The following is a 20,510-nucleotide window of genomic DNA, read 5'->3' on the forward strand; positions in this document are numbered from 1 at the left end:
TTACAGTAATCGTGTATATATGCACGGTTATTGTAGCAAATGTGTAAATATACACAATTTTAGAAGGACTAATGTAAAAGATTTTTGGGGTAAAATGTGTAAAATTTGTTGCTTTTTGTATTTTGCAAATGTTTACATCTATTGATGTGAATGCTTTTACATTAAATGTTACTGATAATTTCACATGTTGAAGAGGGTGGATGTGTTATTCCATGTCTACAGTAATGCTCTAAATGGCAAGAAAAATGATTTTTATTTTTGGCATTTTTAACCTTGGCATTCACAATTCAAATCTCATATATCTCACCACCATATATCCTTGGTGCAACGGTAACTCTACAAGTATAAGTGCTTGTGGGATGTGAGGCGTGGGACGCAAGAGCCTGGGTTCAAGTCTCCAGTAGAGAGTTTTACACACATATACACTTAGATTAGGGTAGAATAGAAATTCTATTTTGTATATATATATATATATATAACTCATATATCTCTTAACTGTTGAATTATATATATAAATAATGACAAAATTTAGTTACAAAATTGGTTGTAGTCTAAAACTACAACCTTACTCAATATCATTTATATTACTATATATTTTGAAAATATAACCGTTAAATTACATGTTCTTTACGCTCTTAATATACATGTCAAATTTTGTGTCAATCGAATATTATTTACTGTATGATTTATAAGATTATATTTTATACATAATTTTAAACTATAAAAACTTGTAATTTTAATAATTTATCGATAACATAACTATTGATCTTTAATTTTTTAGAAATTTTGAAAGTATGAAGGATATAAGAAAAAAATGGAATCTAATGGTGGATTTGTCAAAATTTACCTCTAATAAAAAGATACTGGGTAAGGCTATAGCCTTATACTACAGTTAATTTTGTAACTAAATTTTGTCATATAATAGTAAGTCTCTATCCTTAAAAAGCAAGAACTAATTAATATATGTACTAAAAAAAAAGAAGAAGTTAAATTGGCTTCCAGCAAGTTTTAAGAGTATAAATTAAACGGATTCCATATTTAAGAGTACACCATAAATAACAAGTTTTAATAGTTGAGGTACAGAATTAATAGTAACCTTAAATTAAGAAAATATAAATAAGAAATAAAAACCAACCATTAGGAAGAAATTATTTATAATGTTTAACCTGAGTTTCCAACCCCATCGCATGTCGCACCACAACTACGACCCACCTCGTGGCGAAGCCTGGAACACATATGAAACTTGTGAATATCGGGGACACACGTCAACCTCAATAAAAATTTTAAATGTAGGAACCCTAACTGCGCTGTCTACCGTATATGTAAATGGCTACATAACTGACCAGAGAAAAGCGTGTGCCAGAAAAAGAAAAGTAATAAGTGTAAGCCACGTGAACTTAATTACGCTTTTTACAAAAAGAAGAGTGTCACTTTACAAACGTGCCTTTTATACCTCCAGTTGGGAGGAAACGTTTAACATGGAGGGTTCTTTTGGCGTGAGAAAAGGAGCATGGACTGAGGAGGAAGATATTCTACTTAAGCAGTGCATTCAGAAGTACGGTGAAGGAAAATGGCACCTGGTTCCTGTCAGTGCAGGTATTATTCTAGAGTCTAGAGTGAGTGAGATTGATTTTTCATTTTTCTTTGGTAAGCCAAGTTCCTTTTGTTTATGTCTCTTCTGTCTTTTTCTCTAGTTTGTGAGAAAATCCGCAAACAGAACTTTTGTTACAATCTTAATGTAGTTTATTGTGGTGGCCTATGTAAAAATGATAGAAGCAGCAACTCACGATATGCTATATCAGAGTTGTTGCGAAAATCAGGATTATAAAAGATCTCTTCTTGAGTAATTTAAAGAAAAACTAAGCTATGTTTTAATTAAATAATGCAATAGTTTCCAAAAAAAATAAAATAAAATAATGCAATATTGGCGGAGCTTCTTATTTTTTCAATTAATATGTTTCATGCATTTTGCAGGCTTAAATAGATGTAGGAAAAGCTGCAGACTGAGGTGGTTGAACTACCTGAAGCCAAATATCAAGAGAGGAAACTTCGCCGCAGACGAAGTTGATCTTATGCTCAGGCTCCATAAGCTGCTGGGTAACAGGCAAGTATCGCTAGCAAATAATAATAACTCCAAACACAGAATGTCATTAGTTAAGACTACTGCCGCTTACTGAAGATACGAAAACCATTAAAGAACCAAAGATTTACTAATTTAAAATTTGGGTGAAAACTAGGACAACTAATTCCAAGCTCTCTCGATCTGTCTTTGAAGTTTTCTTTAGAGCTCTTTGTTGGAGGAGAAGGAAGTGAAAAGATGTCATCATAACCATGCGGACTAGGGCTGTCCATGGGTCGGGCGGGTCGGGTTTGTGCTCAACCCGCCGGCCGACCCGACCTGATCGGGTGGAGGCTGCATCAACCCGCCGCCGACCGAGAAACTGATCGGATCTTGAGATTTCGCCAGATCTGGAAGAAATCTCACCTGATTCGATGAGATTTCACTAGATTTGGACGAAATATCACTAGATCTACTTGATAAGTCACCGAAATATGAAAATTTGAAGTCGGAATCTGGAAATTTGAGGCCGGAATCTGGAAAATCTAGCCGGATTCTGGAAAATCTCGCCGGAACTGGGAAAAACTCACCGGAATCTGGAAATTTTGGCTGGAAATTCATAAACATCGGTCGGATCGGATTTTTCGGGTTTTGAGGGTGGAAAACCGAGACCGACCCGCCGGAGTCGGTTTTTGGAACAAATGACCCGCCGCCGACCGGTGACTTGATCGGGTTTGCCGGTTTCGGATCGGTTTCCGGTCGGATCCTCCGGGTGGGTCGGGTCTTGGATGGGTCTGGACAGGCCTAATGCGGACAACAACTATAATTATTAATGGTGATGCTTTATAAAAAAAAAAGCTCCTAAGGTTTAGAAGAAAAAAAAAAAAACTTATAAATTTAAGGTTGATTTAGAATTTGAGCCTTAAAAAATTAAACTTGGCCCTTGAACTATAAAATATTCCAAATAACAACAAAAGTTAAACAATATTAAAATAGGCAGAAGAACACCAAAACTACCGTAGGGGATCACGTTATTTTGCCATTTGATCTTGACGAATTCCCTTGCTATAAAATAAATAAATAAAATTCTCTCGCCATACATGAATATTTTTTTAATTAATATTCCTATGATTTCCTTGACATTTATCATTATATAGCTAAAGCGGTTAATATAAGAAAGATGCCTCCCTTAATGGCCTCGAACAATCTGGTATCCTTCTTAATCCTCATGTCCTAAAACATTAGGACAGAATGGTCAAGTCAAGAACACATTTTAGATATCGTTGCAACTCTAATCCTTTCTACATCACTTCCTACAACTTTTTGAAGGCGGGTTGATACACATTGATGTTCACACAATAAATAGATTACCTTCTCCAAATTAATCATAACCACGAGCAATGAAAAAGGAGTTCAATGCACTTGGTTGATGTAGCTCTAGGGAAATTTGCTATTGGACGTCAATAGGCATAAAAAAAAAAAAATCAAGACTCATTTTATGGTTTTTTTAGCTATACATTCCAGTTAAATGGTTCATATAGAAAAATGGGATTATGAATAGACATTTGCTCTTGTTTCTCATCTCCTCTGTGTGCTCACACTAATCGAAGATGTTACCTTTCGACATTGGCTATTCTTTCAAATGGATATAAAGAATGACTTCCTCAATGGTTATTTAAGTAAATTGGTCTACATGTAGCCTCTTCCTAAACTTTTACATCCACACCATGAGATCTATCATCTTTGTCGAGCTTATACGGCCTCAAGTAGACTTCTTGGACTTGGCTTGTTAAGTTCAACTCCACAATTTCTTGCCTAGGTATTCTACCAGTTCCTATTATTTTATCCATTTCATTCTTTGCACTGACCATGACACTATGTTGACGACATGATTATCACTGAAGAAACCTTAGACAGTTGGACAGTATCCTGAAACTCAAGCAATTTCCTAGTTTGCAAATTTAAGACAGGATCTTGGTATGCTTAGTTATTTTCTCGGAGTTGAGATCACTTTTTCTTTAGCTTGTTACTATCTAAAAAACATCAAATATGCATTGTATCTTCTATCTCGTACTAGACTCACTAACAGCAAAATTGCTAACATTCCAATAAAGTCCAACACTTGTTTCACCCCACAAGGTGGTTAGTCGTTTTGTGATGCCGCACTTCACAGCCAACCCATTAGGAGTCTTGTTTAATAAAATATAATTTTTCACTCTCTTTTATTTTTAGTTTAAATATAAAATTTGATAATTGTGGTAATTATTAGTAGGAATTCATTAAAATTGTCTTAGTATACTGAAGAATATGATTCTCCAAAAAAAAAAAAAATAGTATAGAGATTCTAGTTTAAATACAGCTCCTCCCTCGCTAGAAACCTAAAGTCATTTGCCACTAATTTTTTCCCTTATTGTTTATGCTTGATAACATGGTCTTCTTTAGTAAACAGATTACAAGTTAATCAATAATTATTTGAACTTTTTTTTTCTTTTTTTGTATAGATGGTCACTTATTGCAGGTAGACTTCCGGGAAGAACAGCTAATGATGTGAAAAACTATTGGAATACACACCTCCTCAGAAAGGGAAGTTCACACATCACCAAGCTGAAAGAAAAGCCCCAAGATATGGTGAAAGTGAACGTAATAAAGCCACAACCTAGGACCTTCTCCAAAAACTTAACTTGGTTAAGTGGGAAACCTGCAATTGTAGGAAGCTTTCAAAAAAAGGAAGATATGAGAGACATATCTCAAACACCAATGAAATCGGAGAGTAGGATTAACTGGGGGGAAAGCTTTCAAAGAAAGGAAGATATGAGAGACATATCTCAAACACCAACGCAATCAGAGAGTAGGATTAACTGGTGGGAAAGCTTTCAAAAAAAGGAAGATATGAGAGACATATCTCAAACACCAATGCAATCGGAGAGTAGGATTAACTGGTGGGAAAGCTTGTCAAATTGCGGGGAACTTGATGAGAGAGCCACATGTACGCAATGTGGCAGGTTGAATGAAGTGCCCAAAGAAACCTTTTGGGCGGAGGAAATAGTACCAGAGGCAAAAGTTGTGGGGGACACTCTAGATGAGGATGTACTGAATTTTTGGGGTGACTTATCTTTTGATATGGACCTTTGGGAGGTTCTCAATGCAGAATAGAATAATCATATAAGGCAAAAAAAAAAAACTTGTTTTACAATGTACGTGTGTATAAAACATACTACTGTGTAAAACAAACACCGCCCCTAGTATAATAGTCTTTATATAGTTTTTCTTATTATTATCGATCCAGTGTTTTTAACTTATTATTATTGTCCAAATTAATTGGATGTGTGGAGATTTATGAAATAAAAGGACTAGAGGTGGTGTTTATGACAGTTTAAAGTCTATCTTTACGTTTCCAATGTACAGACAGTTCCTGTACTGAATTCGTTCGTGATTACAATTTTTCTACACTCTGCTCTTGTGTTATTTATTGTGGTCTATTGGAATGACTATAGCTGTTGAGATGAGAATATGGACCAACTTCTACATATAAACTTTTGCATAGAACCTTAGCTTATACATGGCACCACACAATTTTTCTTTCCTGAGGAATGCTCCAAAAGTTTTATTGAATTTACACCATCATTTTGAGTTTAAACGTGGCATTTCATAGCCAAATCTATGATAGTATTTAAAAAACAAAGTTGCAATAAAATCCCTTCCAATCTTAATGTCTGAGGGAATGCAACCAGACCTGTAGTCCTAACACAAAGCTCGCTTTCTTTGCTAAAGCATCAACGACTAAGTTACAATTACGTGGTACATGATTAAAATCTACCAACTGAAAACCCGAAACTAGTGCATGAATGTCCTTTAAAATAGTTCCATAACTAGCTAGATCACCAGTTGCTTTGTTAAGCGCATTGATGATCACAACCAAGTCACCTTCAAACACCACCCGTGACAGGTCAATCTCTGCTGCAAATTGCACAACTCGGCGGCAAGCTAGAGCCTCCACATCTGCTACTGATTGAGGCAGAGTGATAGTCATTGAAAGAGCTCCTATTGCTTCCCCAACACAGTTACGCACAATCACTCCAATGCCTGTAGAATTAGATGAGCTAATGGTAGCTGCATCGAAGTTAACCTTATAAATATCATGGTTAGAGGGTCGCCACTACTGCATAATGGCTGGACTTGGGGGCGCTGGGACCTCATTCTGGGCTGCAAGGTATTCCTGGAGAAGGCTGCCTGCCATACTACACAAATTGGAGAGAGGATGAACAGACTGCCCAAAGTGACTAGCATTTCGTTTGTTCCACAGGAGCCAGGCTGTGATTGAGAAGAGCTCCAGTCTGAAATCATCCCGAGATTGCATGAACCTGGAGAGGAGATCGCTGAAGGACACAGGCTAGGGTGATACATCTTGGTTGAACCAGTCCAGTGAGCGCCATACACATGATATTTCTTTGCAAAGCCAGAGAGCATGCAGAGGATCCTCGGGTAGTTCTTTGTAGCCTTCACAAGTTGCTGTTGTGACAATGTGATGTCAATGGAGGTTTGCCATGGTTGGTAAAGCATTATTGCAAGCTTTCCAAACGAAATGCTTAATTTTATTTGGATGTCGATGGAGGTTTGCCATGGTTGGTAAAGCATTATTGCAAGCTTTCCAAACGAAATGCTTAATTTTATTTGGAGCTCGAAGATGCCAAATGCTTTTCCAAAAATGCCTCTGAGCTTCCGGATTTGAAGTACCTGCACTAGAAGTTGAATCACAAGATACAAGCAATTTATAAGTGCTACTGGTAGTGAACATACCCGAAGGTGTATAAGCCCAAATGATGTGGTCAGGGGGGAGCCTTTCACTTAGTGGAATGCCCAAGATTGCCGAAGCTTCATGAGGAAGAAATATTTGTTGCACCAAATCAGCCTTCCACACTGCACTGTCATGGTCTATGAGCTCACTGACCTTAGAATCAGTTGCCATCATAGGAATCAGGGAGATGATAGACCTGCTCGACTGTGCAGGCAGCCATTTATCCCTTTTAATTCGCACTGATTCACCATTTCCAATACGCCAAACCATCCCTTTTTGGATCACATCTCTCACACTAAGGATGCTTTTCCACAGATAAGACCCAACAATTGAGTCTTTAACCTCTAAAATAGAGCAGTTCGGGAAAAATATAGCCTTGAATACACGATGACAGAAGGAGTCTGGATTATTTATCATATGCCAAACTGGCTTAGCTAGTAGTGCATCATTGTACTTCTCAATTTCTTTAAAGCCCAAACCAACTACTTCTTTGGCCTCACATAATTTCTCCCACTTTACCCAATGAACCTTCCTATTATCACCACTATATCCCCACCAAAACTTACGTATTAAGACCTCCAACTCTTTTATAAGCCCCTTTGGAAGCTTGAAACAACTCATCGTATACGTCGAAATTGCCTGGATGATTGATTTAATTGAGACTTCCCTCCTGGCTAGGAATAAAAGCTTTTCCTTCCACCCTTGGAGTTTTTTCCACACCCTTTCCGTCAAATAAATGAAGCTCTGCTTCTTTGCTCGGCCTACAAGAGCGGGAAGACCCAAATATTTTTCATATTGTCTAATAGTTAGACTTGTCGCCTTGGTGACAAATAAAGATCCCAAAATGATTTTCTTGATGGAAACCGAAGTTGAAAATTTTGTTTTGGAGAGGATTGGTAGAAAGATGCAGTGTCCTAATCTCTTTGTTGTCCCATGTGTCAATAGGGAGGTGGTTTAGTGTTGTATTGGAAGAGTGGTTTTGATGTGGAGGTTCAATCTTTTTCAGCTCACCATATTGATGCTATTATTAACCATGGAGTTGATGATGCCTGGTATTTCACGGATTTCTATGGAGAATCTAAAATAGCCAACCGGCAAAACTCTTAGTCTTTGTTACGAGCCTTGTATCAGCGGTTTACTTTGCCTTGGGTTTGTTTGGGAGAGCTGGTGGGCAATCTACAAACCTATGAGTTTGGTTTGACAAGGATTGGGAAATCGAGTAAGGGAAAGAGCATGGCATTGAAGGCCAAGAGCAGTGACACTGATGAGTCTTCAAACGATGAAAATTCTAAAATGAAATCCTACATTACAAGGCAGTTCAAAAAGTTTACGAAGAATTCCAATGCTAAAGGATTTGAAAAAGATCGCAAGTAGTCTAGCACATCTTAGTTCAAGAGCCAAGACAGAGGGAAGAATGATGGTAGGGATGGTGGTCAGTACACTGTTCCCTTTGGACTTAAGTGTTTCGGATGTTAAGGCTTTGGACCTATGAAACAAGAGTGCCTACACATCTCAATACCATTGGGAAAAGCAAGGCACTTGTTGCTACCTTGAGTGACACCGAACCTGAGGATGATTCGGAAAATGAGGATGATGGAATCCTGAATGCCTTCACTACCACTGTAAATCCTACTAAGGGGATTGTTGAAGATGTGGATGAAGAAGAGGACTTGGTGGATCTAAGTTTGAAAAGATTGATGAGCAAGATGACATCCACATAGCCTATGGTCTTGAAAAAGCATGAGAAGTTGTATATGTTGGCCACTAAGAAGCTCAGTGATGTGGAGCTTGAACGAGAAGAAATCTCCACGAAGTTTGATGAAGCCAATTAGACCATTGAAGCACTAAGATTTCAGAATAATTTCTTGGCTGAGAAGACCAAGAAGCTTGAAGCGGAGCTGTTTCAAGTTAGAGCTTAGTTGGAGAGGACTTTAAGTGCAAAACTTGATGAGATGCTTAGCTTCCAAAAGTTTGCTTCTGATCTAACTAATTTAGGGTATGATTTCTCTTCTCCTAATATTGCTTCTATTAGTACTACTATTTTTGTTTTACCTACTAATAATGTTGAATCTAAAAACAATGATGCCAAAACTGTTTTAGCTAGTGAGAACATAGATAAGGGTAAGTCTATCTTAGGAGCACCCCCTAAGCTTGATAAGAAAGAGACTAAAAATCCTAGGGCTAAGAAGGGCAATACTCAAAAGTCTAAACAGAAAAAACAGCATCTTTGCCATCACTGTGGAGTTTTAGGACATACTCGACCTAATTGCTATAAGTAATTAGCCACTTAACAGAGCAACAATATGATCTCATCGAGAAACCAGAATCAGTTTCCATCCTCTTATGCTCCTCTTGGAGATCTTCTCATAGCCCTCATGTTCTTTTCGGACTTGAATAGTTTCAATTCTTCCCCTTTACCACCTAATCAAAGGTTTGCTAAATAGAAAGGTTCTTCCAAGGTATGGAAGGAAAAAGGCTTCAAGTGATTTAGTCACTTTTATTCTCTTTCTCCCCTTTGTTTTGTGAGTATACATTACTTGTGTGTTTTGCTTTCCTGTTTTGATTCAATCTAGTTTATGCTTTATTTTGTTTAATATGTTTTTGTTTGTTTATTTTTAGTTTTGCTTTATGTTGTTTTTCACAAAAAAAAAAAAATTTGAAAAATCAGAAAAATACAAAAACAGTGTATGTTTTGTGTACATTGGTACTTGTGTATCTTGGATGATCATTGAAACAAAATTTTCTAAACTTTGTATTTTTTGTAGTTTAGATGAGCATCTCTATGCACAACTAAGCAAGTGAGTTTTGTGATGAGTAAAATTAAGTAATCTCTTGTACTTAACACTTGTATCACTCCTTTTGAAGGGAATGACTAGAAAATCCTAAAAAAAAAATGCATAAATAACCATCTCATCACTGTTGCCTATCGATCATAAAATGACATCTGTATGCTTTGGCATAGAAAAAGTGCAATGTCAAAAGCTTAACATAATTGGGTATTTCTTTTCTTTCTCTTATATGCCCATGCATGGTTTGCTTAAAAGAAAAATATGCAAAGAAAATAAAAGCAAAAAGAATCTAAATGCTTTATATATGATTGCAAGCGTGTCTTCTAGGAGATGTGGGAATTATAGGATGTACCTCGAAGGTGATAGTCTCCATCAAACAGTTATGATTGTGTGTGAGTTAAAGTGTTTTTCTCATATCTCAAATCGCCGTAACATGTAGATACTTATGCAATCTTGCGATATTTTTCACACACAACATGCAATATTCCTTGTTACTCTTGATACATGTGCAGGTATAATGTGATTTGGTCATCATAAGGAATACATGTGTTAATGTATGCTCAATAAATTGTCTTGACTTATTTTTGAAATATAAAATTAGTTAGACTTGTTTAGTGTGTGTGTGTTTTAGATCTAAATGCTTGACATTTTCTTATTGAGGGATGTTTTTGAGAGCTTAAAATGTTGTTTGGATCTTTGGTTGAGTAGCATGTTTGATTGCATTCATGTCTGTGTTTTTCTCTTATTTGAAAAATTGCTTTTGAGAAATCTCGACAACTTCTCAACACCTTTCAACAGTTAGGCTATCTATCGAGCCTCTTGAGCCTCTTTTCTCGATAGCTATTATTGCAATTTCAATCCATCAAGGTTTTTGAGAATCAGGCTCAATACCTGCTCAACAGTTTCTTGATCCATCAAGGAAGTTTCTGTATGCTCTATAGATGCTTGACAGCTGCTCGATCCATCGAGTTCACTTTGCTGTGGACACCCCTCGATAGTTTCTTGATAGCTCCTCAATAGCTCCTTCTAGCAAATTTTAATTCTTGACAGCTCTTGATCCATCGAGAATCGTAGATGTCTATATATAAGGCTAGCGTGACATTTCTTTCATTTCTCCCCGATTTCTCTCGACAAAACTTGTCTCACCTTCCCAAACTCATCTCTCTCTTTCTCTCTAAACCTCAAACCTAGAAGCTTTTCGGCCTAGATCAAGCTTTTCTTCTCTATTAAGGGTCTTTAATCTTCATTCTTCATGCATTTCATCTTTTTGACCTAACTTTTGGGATTTTTTTTTTTTTTTTTTAATTTGGGGTTTTTCAAAATTGATGAGTTTTTCACAAAAACTTTGGGTTGGTTTTTGTTTAAATGAGTTTAAATCATCATGCATTGCATCACATTTGCATTTTAACAATGATTCATGCATTTTAGATGTGTGGTTAATATGTTGAAATGGTGTGTGCTGATAGGTTTGGATTGGGCTGAGCCCATGATGTTTTTACTTTTGCATTTTACATGTTCATTTATTTTTCATGCATACTTACCTTCATTTATCTTTATTTTGATATTGATCTGTGTTGGTGCTTTTCTGTGTGTCTCTTTCTCTCCCTCTCTCTCTTTCTTTCGATTAATTGCTCGATGGCACCTAAACGAAAATTCACTCCGTCTTGGAACCCTCTTTATTTCAGGGCATCTTCTTCTTCTTCCCCCGTTGATTCTACTCCATCTTACATCTGATTTCGTGATGATAAAGCCCATAAGGATTTTTTGGAGAACTTCTCACGACACAGCATTCATTTGGAAGGCCAAGTCATTCTATCAAACTTTTTTGATATTGACCTTCCCATTGTCATCTATAATAGGGGTTGGGAGTCATTGTGTGGCATGTCGGTCACCTGTCTTTTTGTTATCATACAAGAGTTTTATTCTAACATGATCACTTGCACATGGTAGTCACTCCGGATCTTTTATCCGAGATGCTACACATACTGAGGGTAGAGTTTGTTGACTATCCCAGCTGTGAGCATCTTAGGATTGTGTCCAAAGAGGAACTCACGTCTCGCTTCTGTGAGACACTTTCTTCTTGGGGTGACCATCAAAACACCCATTGCTTGAGCTTTGCAAAAGGTCTGAGGTTCCTTAACATGGTGATGACATTCGTTCTCCATCCATTGTCTCACTATAACTCCATCACAGAGCCTCGTGCTCAATTTTTGTTATCCCTTCTTGAGGGACTCACTATAGATTTTCCCTCTCACTTCATCCTTTCCCTCATAGATGTATATAGGGATACGGTGACCATGATAAACTCATTTTTCCTTTGGCTATCACTCGGATTCTCCACCATTTTTCTGTTTCCTATCTTGAGTCTACACACTTCTCTCCTATGTGTGTTATAGACGCTGCTATCGTTAGATAGAGCGAGGCTTAGCTTCGACTGAAGCAGCCATGGACCAAGACGGTGACTCCTTCGACCTCTTTCACTCTTTCTACATTTGCTCCTTCTTCATCAGTGGGTGGTGTGACCCTCGAGGCGGTCATGGCACAGCTTCAACGCATGGATGCTCGCCTTGACACACTCAGTGATGAGTTGTGTCAGGTGAACACTCATGTCAGCCATATTGCTCGATGGCAGGCTCGCCTTGGTGGCTTTGTAGAGTCTCCCTCTCCTTCTCTAGAGGCATCTGAGGATGAGGACGATGATGGTGACTCCAACAACGATGATGATGATGATGAGGATGAGGATGCTAGCTCTTCCGATGATGACATGATCATTGCTTAAGTTACTTACCCTTTGTAATTGATGACAAAAAAGGGGAGTAGTTTTGGGATAAGAGTAGTCATGTATTTAGGGGGAGAGTTAGCATAGAACATTTTTGTGATAGGGGGAGTGTTTATATTTTGAGGGATGTAGTGGGGTTATTATGTATATTCCTTTCTTTCTTTTACATTTACCTCATGCATACCAATCTTGTGACCATTTAACATACATTGTACTTATCTTTTGATATATATATATATATATATGTTGATGTATGTTATTCACCTATCTTTTCATGTGTTGTTTCTTTCATCTTTTTATGCACATGCTTTTTATTATTTGTATACAATCTTTTATTTATGTTTTACACTAAGATGCTGTGATGAGTTTTGTTTAAAGTGTTTCAAAAATACAAGTTGTCAAAGTCTTTCTTGCCATGAACTTTCTTCTTGCAAAATTTTTCAAGAATTTGTGTTAGAATAGATTTTATTGTATTCAACAAGTGAATATGAGTGAGTGATTTATGACTTCTCTCATGTGTTCATTTGTTTGTTGTGGTGTTGTCACAGATTGTCAAAGGGGGAGATTGTTAGGACATATGTGAATCATGTTAGGAATATATGTCAATATAGAATTAGCTAATCTTTTGATAAAACGCACTTTACTTGTAATTGGGTGGATCTAAGATGTGTTTAATACTTCAAGGAACAAGGTTTTAAGTCCAAGTGTTAAAAGCATACAAATCTGTCCAAGAATCAAGTGAAGAAGTGCTAGATTTTAAAGCTCGACAGCTAGCTCAACAGATAGCATCTATTGAGGTTTAAAAGGTAGCCTTTGCCCAATTCTCGACAGTTGCTTGATAGATACCATATCTATCAAGATTTATGAAAATTAGATTTTCAGTTCTGATTTTTATCAAATCCGTGTATACATGTCTGGGATTTCTTTTCTCATAACCCTAAACATATATAAGGATTATTTTAAAGGCTGTCACAGCTGATGCAAGTGAGTGCAACTTGATGCAAAGGTTTTTCATAACCATATTGTGATCGGAGACAATTTGCCCTAGTTCATCTTTCTCTTCAAGACTGTTGCATTTGTATGCTATAGAGTTTTGTAACCAAGGAGCTTTGTGATCTTCATTGTATGGATGAACTAAAGAACTTTGTAACCAACATCCTTCTCAAGTTAGCCGTTAGTCACGTACTTAGATTCGTACATCGATTGGTGAACATTTTTTAGACCCCTTAAACACAACCGGATTAACCTAGTTAATTAGCCAAGTGATTAACTTAGTCAAATTATGCAAATCTAGGTAATCACAATCAAACAATCATATCAAGTATATAGCAGCGAAAGAATAAATAACACAATGATATGATGACCCAGGAAACCACACAGTAAAAACCTGGGGAGGCTTTGACCTATTTATCCTCAATGTAAACTTGAATCCACTATCTTGAAAGAATCAAAGTTCATACAATAAGACTTACAAGCCCCCATGCTCGACTTCTTATTGCTACCCACCAGTAGAACTTACTGACACGACCACGTGCAAACTCCGAATCCACGGACTCCTTTTTTCTTGGATTCACCACCAGATACAAGCACCCATGCTTGTTTTTCTTTAGGTTTCAATGGCAGCAACTGAGTTGATCATTAAGGTGTAGATAACATCTCATCCTTGAAAACCCTAAGTTTTGTGTAAAGGAAAGCTCCTCTAGACCTCACAAGAGATTTACACAAAATAGCAATATTAGCAACCTCTAAAATGTGGTTAGGGTTTGTCTTATATACCTAGGGCAAAAACATAAAATCCTAAACGTTTTAGGAGTTAGGGCTGAGTTGGAATTCTGTAGAAAAAATACATCTGACCCGATTTTTGATTGATCGAGCCTAAGTTTCGATCGATTGAACCAGGCCGAGAAGCACTATTAAATCCTACATCATCTTGTTCCAACTTTACATAAATAATACAACTTTGAGCAAGTCTAAACAAGACTAAACAACTTGTTTTGATTATGGTTTGCCGACAATACATATTAGAGTTCTAAATACATTGAATCCTAAGTCTTTAGAACCTAACAATTGGTTAGTCACGTACTGGGAGCCGTGCATTGAAATGAAAGATTGTCACTATAGAACAAGTCCAATTAGGTATTGGGGTAAGAGTTCAACTATAGGTTGGTATAAGGTATTGAGATTCTTTTACTTATAACCACTTGTTGTGATAATAGTGGACTCTCGGGAATGGTGACCTTAAATTCACCCAGTGGGGTTTTTGCCTTGGAGGTTTTTTCCATTTGTAAATAAATCACCGTGTCAAATTTATTTTCTATTGCATATTAATTTGGTGATTGGTATGTGCTACCATGCGTATTGCATGTTAATTGGATGAATTAACTTGGCTAATTAATTGATTAATTTATCACAATGGGTCAATACATTCTTGGCCTATCACTTTGTGCTGATAAGGGATGTGTTATACAAGATGTGTTTGATCCTTGAAGCAGACTACGTCATGAGGGAAGTCCATGAAGGGGTGTGTGGAAACCATTCAGGGGCATGATTGTTGGTCCATAAGCATATATGAGTTGGGTACTATTGGCCTACCATGCAGAAGAATGCCTAATCCTATGTGAAGGAAGGTGACAAGTGCCATCGCTTCAATAATGTCATAAGGCAACCATCGAAATTACTCACCCCGATGAATGCCCCATGGCCTTTTGCTCAATGAGGACTAGACATCATGGGACCCTTTTCGATGGCAATGCGACAACTTAAGTTCCTTGTTGTGGGGATCAACTACTTCACAAAGTGGGTAGAAGCAGAGCCACTAGCAAGAATCATGGAGAAAAATGTCCGTAGCTTTGTCTGGAAAAGCATCTTCTGCTGATTCGGAATTCCTAAGGTCCTCGTCTCTAACCACGAAAAGTAATTCAACAACGACACGTTCAGAGACTTTTGCCAGCAATTAGGAATAAAGAACCACTGCTCTTTGCCCGCCCACAAGCCAATGGGAAGTTGAGGTTACAAACCGATCTTTACTTAAACTAATCAAAACTTGGCTTGAAGGGGCAAAGGGGACATGGCCGAACAAGCTACCAAGCACCTTATGGGCAAATAAGACAACCGCTCAGACACCCACAAGAGAAACACCATTTTTGGCATGCAGGAGTAAGGTTGTCATCCTCGTGGAAGTAGGAATAGTAAGCTATAGGATATCTCACCATGACGAAAGGAAGAACGAAGAAGGGGTCCGTCTACACTTAGATCCACTAGATGAGGTAAGGGCAACTACTAAACAATGGATGGCTCGATACCAAGACCTTATGGTCAAGCACTATAACGCCAAGGTTAAACCTCGATACTTTAGCATCAAGGACCTTGTCTTAAGGAAAGTGACCTTGGCCACCAAGGATCCCGTGCCAGGGAAGTTAGGACCTAACTAGGAAGGTCTATAGAGAATCATTGATTACAACACGAAAGGCACCTACTACTTGGAAATGCTTAACAGGCAAAGGCTGCACCATCCTTGGAATGCAGAACACTTTATAAGATACTATCAGTAGTGCATCGGCAAAAACTTTTGTTATCGCTTTTCTTTAGTTTTTGTTTAAATGATTGGCAGACTAGTTTTTTGGCTAATCAAACAACAAGATATCAACATTCTATTCAGTTTACATTGAAATGGAAATATTATTAAAGGAATTGTCTGCAATGAAGGAAGGTTCATAAAAGCAATAAAGGGTAAACCAATGATCAAGGATGCCCTTGAGCACTTGATCCTTATCAAATCCTAAGTCCTACCTAAGGGGTGGATTGACGATCAAGGATGCCCTAGAGCACCTGATCCTTATCAAATCCTATGTCCCACCTAAGGGGTAAGACCAGCGATCGAGGATTCCCTCTAACACCTGACCAAAAAACTAAGTCCTACCTAAGGGGTGGACCGACAATCAAGGATGCCAACGAGCACCTAATCCTTACCTAAGGGATAAATCGACGATCAAAGATGCCCTCGGGCACCTAATCCATGTCAGATGCTAAAGCCCTACCTAAGGAGTAAATCGACAATCGAGGATGCCCTTGAGCACCTGATTTATTCAAAAGCTGGGTCTTGTTTATAAGGTGAACTGATGATTAAGAACGTATATGAGATCTTTAATAAAAACTAAGTCTCATCAATAGGACAGATTGATGATTCAAAAAAGAGGAGAGAAGAAAGTTGGGTTAAGGGAAACTGGTGAATCATAACTCTTTAGTCATCCTTTTTAAAGGGCCAATAGTTGTCCAACATTTTAAAGCAATACCTCCAGATTTACGACTAAACAAAAGTTGGGTTGATATAAAGCAAACCAACGAGCACAAATACTTGTGTACAAAGCACAAAAGAAGAATCACTATAAGATAAATATAAAACATTATGAAATTACTGAAAGTATGAATGTCAACCCCAAACAACGGGTAAAAGTGACTTATGCCCAAAACATGGCATCACCATTGTTCTTGAATTACAAACCAAAAACTAAAGGAAAAAGAAAATATAGAAAAAACAGTTCTCAAGGATCGGCGGAGGGGATATTTTTTTGTCCATCGAGTTCTTTAGGGTTGTCAGCCACTTCACCAAGCTCGTCAGTCACCAGCACCTCATCGTTTGTCTCCATGTCGTCGGGAATGGGTTGCAAGAGTCGTCAGGGCATTAAGCCTAATTTGAATCTAGGAAAAGTCCAAATCTAGGAACATAAGGACAGCTTGCTTACAAAAGTCCTTAAAGGCACCCCCGTAGTAATCCCCCATCTTATTGAAATAAGGTTGGGATACTCGAAACTCCTCGATGGCCTCTTTCTTCACCTTGTCCATATGTTTATGTAGGGTTGCCACTTTGGACTTCAGATTGGCATTCTCCTTCATTAGCTCGTCAGTTTGGTGAGTAACCCAACTAAGCTTGGCTTTTAGTTCAATCATCTCCTGACCAAGGGTCAAAGAAGTCTCCTTGAATTGCTTTAGAGACTCTGACTTGGTCTCTAGACGATTCCTTAGGTGTTTGACTAATGCCTCCCGCGCAGCACAGCGAATCTGCAAAGCCTGCATCCTCACCAAGCCTTGACCAAAAGGTATGAATGTAATTGAAAGGTAACGAATAAAAATCAAAAGGGATGGAGCAATGGTTGAGCAACATACCTTCATCAAGTAAAAAAGATCGGAGTCACCCAAAGGGTCGGTCTCATGCTTTGAGCACTCGTCCAAATCAGCATCTCGAATGATGGAATAAGCAGTGTTCACTATATAATCCTTGTCCTTCACCAATAAAGGAAGACGAAGAGCAGCGACCAATGCCATGGCGACGGGTGTCAGCAACGACCTCACGAGGTTCCAGACGAGTAGAGGGGCCAATAGCGCTCTGCATTGACAACTAAAACTCAGATAGGTACTTCCTCTTCTTGGATGTGTGAGGGGGCATAGCCAATGACCCTTCACCTTGGGCCCTTAGAGCAGCGGCCTTCTTAGTTTCCTCCTACCTATTCTTTGTGGCTAACTTATTCTTCAAAGAATCCATCTTTGAAACCAACGAATAAGTTAAAAAGTAGGAAGTTTAGTTTAAAACAAAGTGAAGCCAACGAGTTAGTATACTTACAAACTCTCAAAACTTGAACAAGTTATCGGGCTTCCTCAAAAGGGACGGGTCCTTCACAAAAGTGTGAAGAGTGTCCAAAGTGACGAGCCTCTTCCATGATCTCTCCACAAATGGAATAGCTAAAACCCTTTCCAGAAAAGCCTCTTGTTCAGGAAGGATCGTTGGGTGAACAGTGGTTGAAACAAACAAAAGAAAAACTACATAAGTGAATTGGAAAAAAACCAAATCGACGATTCACCTGACTTGTTTAAAAAAACCCAAGAATGGTCATAAAAGGACCCTACGCTATCCCACTCGTCGGGGTGGCATACCTAGTTAACCTCTTGTATGAAGAAGAACCTAGCCTTCCACTGGCAGTTAGAGTCGGGCATGTCAGATACCAATCTCAAGGCAGCCCGACGACACACAAAATTGTAGAAACCCTTGGATCAAGGGATCTCCTGCAGTTTGCAACAATTGAAAAACTCCTCTAAGGTTAGAGATCAGTGGCTTCCATTAAGTTGACCCATAACATCTTAGCCCTAATGAATATCCTTCATGCATTGGGGGTAATCTGACAAACAGACACATCGATGTAAGCTGCTAATCGACGATGCTAGGAGGTCAGAGGCATACGAAGCCCTGCTATGAAGGTAGTCTCATAAAAACCCACGTTTGACGAACCCCGGTATAATACTTTTCACCATTGTGGCCCTTCCTAATGGGCACATCGTCGGGAATCTGAAAACGAGGCCTTAACCTACTAAACACCTCGTCGCTTATGTCAATTGGGAAGTCATGGACCGACCAATCATTAGAAAGAATAACCTCTCTAAGACGTCGCCTAGAAGGACTAGCTTCCCCAGAAGGAGGATTGGACGCCAACTCCCTTTTGGAAACCGATGAGCCATCCGACATATACTCAAGCCTAGACTGATTGGTGTGGTTATCGTCCGAACCCATGTGAACTGACGATGTATGCTCACTCGTCACTTCACTATCTCTAGACATTTCTTACCTACAAGCAACGAATGAAAACTAAGATTCTACCTTACCTCCTAAGTATGAAACTAACAATGGAGAAAGAGCAAAAACAAAAAAGAAAAAAAGTAAAACAAAACAAGGTCGATGAAGCATACCTAAAATTGACAAAAGCAATGAGGAAATGAAAACTAACGAAGAACAGAAAACCGACAAATGGGCTCTAGGATCAGAAATGGAAAATATTCAAATAATGAGGACAATAATGACATTAAGCTATTTATAGGGTAGTTTGGCAAGGGAAATGAAGCATCAATATGCTTGGCCTCTAAATTAGAAAACGACATGTGTCCCTAGCCCAATTTAAAAGATATAATTACCCCTATTTATGATGCATGACACTAAGGCAAGGCATTTATGACAACGTACTTTGTGACCTTTAGGCTACCCCGACGACTCATGGAGTAGAGGGTAGCTGATGAGGATAATTTTTGATAAATCGACATAAGGTACCAAACGATACTCTCTTGATCGTCGGCCTTGTGCCTATAACCAATCCTCAAGGAGTCACCAATCCCATGGATCATTGGGTTAGGTTCGATGCTGATCTAACCCCCTTTCCAACAATCCAGTGCTGTAAGGTTCCACATGGAATTTGCTTAAAGCCTACTCATATGTCCATACATGGAAATAACTTGCACACCACGACCAAAGTTCCTACCGCACAATCAGATCTTCCCTACATGGGAAGAAGATCCCTAAGATCTTGAGATCCTTCTCTCCATAAGGAAGTTCCCCTCGTATCAAGGGTTTCAAGTTAGCTCTTCGCTACTATATAAACAACAAACCCTAACCTTTTTGGTGTACGTGAAATCTCTCTTACTCTTGCACTCTTGAGTTATTGGAAATTCTTCTATCACTAACTTAATCTTCAAAGGGTCTTTGGCTGACACTCCACCAATGCTCTCTGCTTGATTCTTCTCTTTTGTTCTTTAGGTACACCCATTAGTGCGTGTGTGGACGATCAACTCATTGACAATTTTTGTGCATCATCAAAAATTATAAGTCTACAAAGTATGCTTCGTCTCTTTCTCTCCCTTATTTGTTAGTCACTCTCTTCAATGGTTCTAAAGCAAACAGAACTGAAGGCCAACAGTCCAGTAGAAGTGCAAAACAAATCCTCTCTATCTCTCCCCCGCTCATCTCTCTTTTCTTTGCCTCTCACTCTTTCTTAACTAAATAAATAGATATGGTGGATGTCTTCTCTTCTTCTTTTCTTTTTTCTCAACAAATCTGATGTGAGAGATCTTGGCCTTTGAAGACCATCAAAGTGAAAAATAACAAGTGCTTTATTTCAAATTTTGTCTTATAAGAGAAGTCAATATAGAATCACATCTTCTTCTTCTTTTTCTCTCTCTTAGAATGGCAGTCACACATGAAATAGGTAATATATATATATATATATATATATGAAAGTGTAAGCTTAAATAGTATTATAATATTTAATATTT

The 20,510-nt window shown here is 38.1% G+C and overlaps 1 protein-coding gene across 1 annotated transcript; it reads left to right on the forward strand.

Annotated features, from left to right (window-relative positions):
• The first annotated feature begins 1,342 nt into the window (after positions 1-1,342).
• On the forward strand, positions 1,343-5,333 carry LOC112031492 (transcription factor MYB90). The gene is made up of 3 exons (XM_024064187.2): positions 1,343-1,596; positions 1,975-2,104; positions 4,561-5,333. The coding sequence occupies exons 1-3, from the start codon at positions 1,479-1,481 to the stop codon at positions 5,210-5,212; spliced, it is 900 nt and encodes a 299-aa protein (XP_023919955.1). The 5' UTR covers positions 1,343-1,478; the 3' UTR covers positions 5,213-5,333.
• The last annotated feature ends 15,177 nt before the right edge of the window (positions 5,334-20,510 follow it).

Source organism: Quercus suber, unplaced genomic scaffold (assembly GCF_002906115.3).
Source record: "Quercus suber isolate HL8 unplaced genomic scaffold, Cork oak 2.0 scaffold_158, whole genome shotgun sequence".
NCBI lineage: Eukaryota > Viridiplantae > Streptophyta > Magnoliopsida > Fagales > Fagaceae > Quercus > Quercus suber.

Bases quoted from the DNA above. Each gene is read 5' to 3' on its own strand.
- LOC112031492 (XM_024064187.2), top strand. From the start codon at position 1,479: ATGGAGGGTTCTTTTGGCGTGAGAAAAGGAGCATGGACTGAGGAGGAA. The intron at 1,597-1,974 runs GTATTATTCTAG...TGCATTTTGCAG, and splicing joins CCTGGTTCCTGTCAGTGCAG to GCTTAAATAGATGTAGGAAA. The intron at 2,105-4,560 runs GCAAGTATCGCT...TTTTTTGTATAG, and splicing joins CATAAGCTGCTGGGTAACAG to ATGGTCACTTATTGCAGGTA.